The 4,565-nt window shown below is 64.5% G+C and overlaps 3 protein-coding genes across 3 annotated transcripts in view; 2 read left to right on the forward strand and 1 right to left on the reverse strand.

Moving 5' to 3' along the window:
• H696_03934 (hypothetical protein) overlaps positions 1–1,010 on the forward strand; it is a gene marked incomplete at both ends in the record, with an annotated part of 2,889 nt that extends 1,879 nt beyond the window's left edge. Inside the window, 3 exons of the mRNA XM_009497803.1 lie at positions 107–409; positions 511–700; positions 870–1,010. Of these exons, the coding sequence (XP_009496078.1) occupies positions 107–409; positions 511–700; positions 870–1,010 (634 nt within the window). The remainder of the gene's footprint in view (positions 1–106; positions 410–510; positions 701–869) is intronic.
• Positions 1,011–1,122: 112 nt separating this feature from the next.
• H696_03935 (hypothetical protein) lies at positions 1,123–3,148 on the reverse strand (the record flags this gene model as incomplete). Its single annotated transcript, XM_009497804.1, has 6 exons — positions 1,123–1,724; positions 1,829–1,990; positions 2,103–2,459; positions 2,609–2,702; positions 2,815–2,881; positions 2,964–3,148. 6 exons carry the CDS (start codon positions 3,146–3,148, stop codon positions 1,123–1,125), a joined length of 1,467 nt encoding a protein of 488 aa, XP_009496079.1.
• Positions 3,149–3,621: 473 nt separating this feature from the next.
• H696_03936 (hypothetical protein) overlaps positions 3,622–4,565 on the forward strand; it is a gene marked incomplete at its 3' end in the record, with an annotated part of 1,618 nt that continues 674 nt past the window's right edge. The window contains exons 1-3 of the mRNA XM_009497805.1: positions 3,622–3,875; positions 4,099–4,191; positions 4,358–4,486. Coding sequence (XP_009496080.1) covers positions 3,852–3,875; positions 4,099–4,191; positions 4,358–4,486 — 246 coding nt within the window. The remainder of the gene's footprint in view (positions 3,876–4,098; positions 4,192–4,357; positions 4,487–4,565) is intronic.

Genomic DNA, 4,565 nt, shown 5'->3' on the forward strand with positions numbered 1-4,565 from the left:
GGGGGGGGGGGGGCCGCTGGGCAGCGGCCAGCACCCTGCCTGACTCGGCCTTCGAGCGACCGCTGACATTCATGGCCTCTTTGCCTGCTGTGCAACAACCACCCAGCGATGTGGAACGAGCGGGTCTCTCCTGCCCTGTGGTCCTGGATGACGGCCGCCTGGGCGATGGCCAGCGATCGCCCAGCGGGGCATTTTCCCTGGGCGGCGACTCGGGCAGCCTGCACGCCCGACAGCCTCCCATTGCCGCGTCCGTCCCTCTGTGTCACCTTTATCTGCCGGCCGTCGAGGTCGATGAGGGCGGGCTTCAGGGTCGGACCGCCAGTCCGCTGCTTTGCCTTGGCCTGCTGCGTGAATTCCCGGCCCCCGGCTCGGCGCCTCTCCTGGGGGTCCTCCTTGTTGGGACATACTGGTGCGTGCCTGGTTGGCGAGGTGGGGCGCCTTCTTCCCCACGTGCCGGCGGCTCGGCCTCTGACACTTGGGGCTTACACCGGGGCGGGGGCATTTTTCCAGCGGCCGGATCCTTGTCTTTCGGCATACCCTGTCGCAAGGGGACTCGGGTATGGCCTTTTCCCACTCGGTGGATCTCGGCTGGCCACTGTATGGCATCTCCACTCCGCTGCTTGTCCGGACACTCGGCCGTCCGGCCCGCCAGCTGCCTTCGCTGTATATTCTCTCACTCAATGGGGTGAGCTGCTTCAAGGTATGCCTCGCCTCTCCCCCCTCCCCCCGTGTGACACTGACAGTCGAGTGGCTTGGCTCACGGACTGCTGTCGCCCATGCCACATGGACCCCTGATCCCGGTGGCCCGCCACTGACCTCCCCCTCGCTTTGTGCCCTCTTCCCCCGGTCGTCCATTTCATCACGGCCAGCTGTCGGAGAAGAGCTCCCAGTCGAAGGAGGAGCGCTTCCGGCAAGCGCGATACGCCGGGGAACTCCTTCGCCGCATTCGAGCGCTACACCGCCAGCTGAAGTCAACTTCGGAACTGGTGGCCGAGCCACAGACACCCTGACGCATGCTGGGTTGGCGGCTTGGCCGGAATACAATCGGAAACTTCCCGCGCCGGCTCGGGCCGCGAAGAGAGCGAGGAGAGAGGGCGAAGGCTGAAGAGAGGAATGTTTATTTCAATGGCGGGGGCTGTCCTCCTCGGCGTCAGAGTCGGAATCGGGCCAGTCGCTGATCGGCTCCGGGATCAGCCAAATGGCCGGGCTGGCATCGGCACTCGGGGTGAGCCCACCACCATCGGCCGGGAAAAGCGGCGCCGGGGGGGCTTCGAAGCCCAGGCGCTCAGTGGCAACCTTGGCCAAATGAACGCGCGCGGCGTGGAGGCGTCGCCACGCGAGAAGGACCGCTGGCTGTTGGGCCGACGTTTGGGCGTTGTGGAGGTAGTGCTGGCGGAAGGCCATGAGTAGGCGTGTGGGAGCCTCGAGCTCGGCCCCCTCGGGGCCGGTGTCCTGCCCGAGATTCGGATCCAGGAAAAGCATTGCCCGGGGAACCGGAACAAGTGAGTCCCCGGCGCCTGTGGCCGTTCCCCGGTGGAGCTCCATCACTTGCAGACGGAGCCAGCAGCGGAGGTGGCTGTCCACCGAGCGGAGAGCCCGTGACAAGGCCCGGTGTAGGAAGTTGTGCTGGGTCCCCCCCGATGTGCCAGGAGAGGGGGCCTCATTCAAGATCGGGTCCTCGAAAAGGTCGGCCGGCAATTCGGCCAGCTGCCCAGAAAGCAGGTCTGAAAGCAGGAGCCATTAAGTGAGGCAGAGTCAGCTGGCAAGGAGGGAAGCCGGCCCTAAGAGCAGGGCCCCGCATGGGGGCCAAATGGACAGCAAGACGTACAAAGGAAATCGGCATACTTGCCCGGGCTGGAGGCGATGAGACGCTCGCAGGCGGACCAGGCCCCGACGGCATCACGCCAATGGGCCAGGGCCCGGGAGCTGGGAGCCACCAGGAGCAAGATGAAGGCAAGCGCCTGCTGTGACAGGAGCAGGGCATGGTTGCCTGTGGCGGGCGTTACGCCCGGGCAGAATGGAGTGTCAGCGGCTGTCGGGAACGAGGCAGGGAAGAGGGAAGGGCAGATGCATCGAGCGGGAGAAGCAGCGAGATGACGCACCGCCACACAGTTCGTGAATGTGGCCCTCAACCTGGGGCGAGCGGTCCTGCAGGGCCAGGGTCCGGAGGAATGGCTGCTCGCTGGCCGACACGACCGACAGGATGTCCAGGCGGGGGAAAGCCGGGATGGCTGCACGCCGCGGGTCGGCCGACACGGGTGGAAGATCGTAGGGATGGCCATCGTCCGCCAGGATGGTGCTGCCCTCGGAGAGGCCGCAAAGGGCCAGTGCTGCATCAAGGGGGCTGCCGGTGGCCGGGCGGATTTGGGAAAAGATACTTTGCGGGAAGAGCCCCGTCCAGCGTTCCATCATGCTGGACACCGGGAAGGGTGCAAGTACGTCCGACTGTGTGTGGATGACTGAGGGCAGCAAACAGGGAGGGGAGGAGAAGGCCGGTCAGGAGTGCTGCCAAGTGCCGTCCTTGGAGGAGGCGAGGCGAGACGAGGCAAAGCAAGGCAGGGCGGGGCAGGGCAAGACATCCACATCAGGATCTACCAGGCGAACGCACTGTCCATCCAGGGCGATGCCTCCGGGGCAGAGATGTGTGTTGAGGCGATCTGCTGAAGTAGCTCATCACCATCGGCCCAATGAAGAATACGGATCTGGGCAAAGGGCAGAACAGGGTGGGAGTGGGGGTTAGCAGGGACAGTGGCGAGCAACGTGCGCGCGGGGGGGGGGAGGGGAAACAAACTGTTGGCAAGTGCCAGCCCGTACATCGCCAGGCTTCAGCTCCAGGAAGATGGCCGAACGCAGCCCGGGCGAGGCGGAGGACTGCTCGAGACTGGGGCGGACAGACCGTGCATCAGTACACAAAGTGGCGGGGGTAGGGTGGGTGTGACGCAGGAGACTTGAGGAGGACGCACCCGGCATAGACCACATGCACCCCTGGGGGGACCATACGCACACCACGGAAGCTGGTCTTCACCGACCAAGCGGCCAGGTCAATGCCGAAGGTACACTGCTCGGGCAGGCCGTCCGGCAGAAGGAGGAAGGCCCCACCGACGGTCAGTCCAGCCGCATGCTGCTGGGTAACCGGGTCGATGTCCATCGGTTGAATTTGGCGCAGGAGGGGCGCAGGAGGCGAGAGGGCGGAGAAGACGTGAGGAGGATCTACAGAGCCCCGACGAGGAGGGACAGGCGGCAGTTTGGCCAGGCGTGTGCGTGTGTGTGTGTGTGTGTGTCTGGGATATATACGTGTCTGGATATGTGTGCCTTGTGAAGGGTGGCCGTGGGGGGGGGGGGGGGGGGGGGGGGACGCGGATTCAAAGATCCCCGGACATCGCGAACTCCCAACGCTCGGCACTCGCCATGCCTCGGTGCCTACTTACAGCACGCCCGTCCAGTCAAGGGAGAGGGCCGAGTCGCAGGCTCCCCCATTCGAGCGAGGCCCCTAGTCCCCTCCGTCGCCTTGCACGGAGGCCACGCCAGGCCCAGCCCAGGCCAGAGAGAGAGAGAGAGAGAGAGAGAGCGCGACGTTGATGGGGCCATCTCATGAGGATGTGCCGCCAACCACGCCACAGGCACTGACCTCCTGCCTCTCTCGCCCTGGGACACACCTGCACCCCCACTCTCTACCTCCTGCCCCCCCCCCCCTCTCTTGCCTCGCCTCGCTTCTCCTCGTCCCTGGACCATTGCCCCAGTCTCTTGAGGCCCATTGGCGCCGCCTCTTTGTTTCGCTCTCCTTGTCGCCCTCCCTGAACATCTGAAGGTGCATACTCTGCCCGTCGGGAGCTCTGCCTCTTGTGCCCAGCATGCATAACGCCCAGTTTTTCAAGGTGCGCCCCAATTCCGCCGCGGGCTTCACCCCCCTCCCCACTGCCGGGCCTCCCCACCGCGCGTGGGGCCTGTCTCCGGGCTGCGTGTCTGAAAGCTCCAAACTAGCGGCCCGCCTGCGTTGTCCCCCCCCCCCCCTCGCACCTGGGCTCTCTCACTCACCCGAACAAACACCCGCATGCACCCTCGCGCCCGTGCGCACAACCTCCTCCTTTCACATTATAGGGGACCTCCATCAGTCAGGATCCCCGCTTCAGTGGCAGCAGCGAGAAGAAGCTTCTGAAGCAGCTTAAGTTTGACAAGATCCTGGACAACAAGGTGCGTTTGCTGTCTCCCCGCCATTCCTTGAAAGTGGGATTGCCTCTGCCCTGCCTCCTTGAGGCATGCGGGCTGTGTGTGTGTGTGTATGCATACACTCGGCTATCAGGGACATCTTTCCCTTCTAACAAGACCGTGGACATGCGTACCCTCCCTGCCCACACAGCTGGACATCTCTTCCATCAACATCCGAGCCTACCAGAAGCCAATCATTGCTCTGGTAGACAAGGCTCTTGATGACCTGAACGACGAGGTAACCTGCAATTATGTGATCGAGTACCTGGCCAACCATGACGTACGTCGACCATCCCCTTCCCCCCCCCCCCCCCCCCCCCCACCCCAATCCCGGCTGGGGTGTGGGGCACTTGAAGCCA

The sequence above is a fragment of the Fonticula alba genome (assembly GCF_000388065.1).
Source record: "Fonticula alba strain ATCC 38817 unplaced genomic scaffold supercont2.6, whole genome shotgun sequence".
Taxonomy (NCBI): domain Eukaryota; order Rotosphaerida; family Fonticulaceae; genus Fonticula; species Fonticula alba.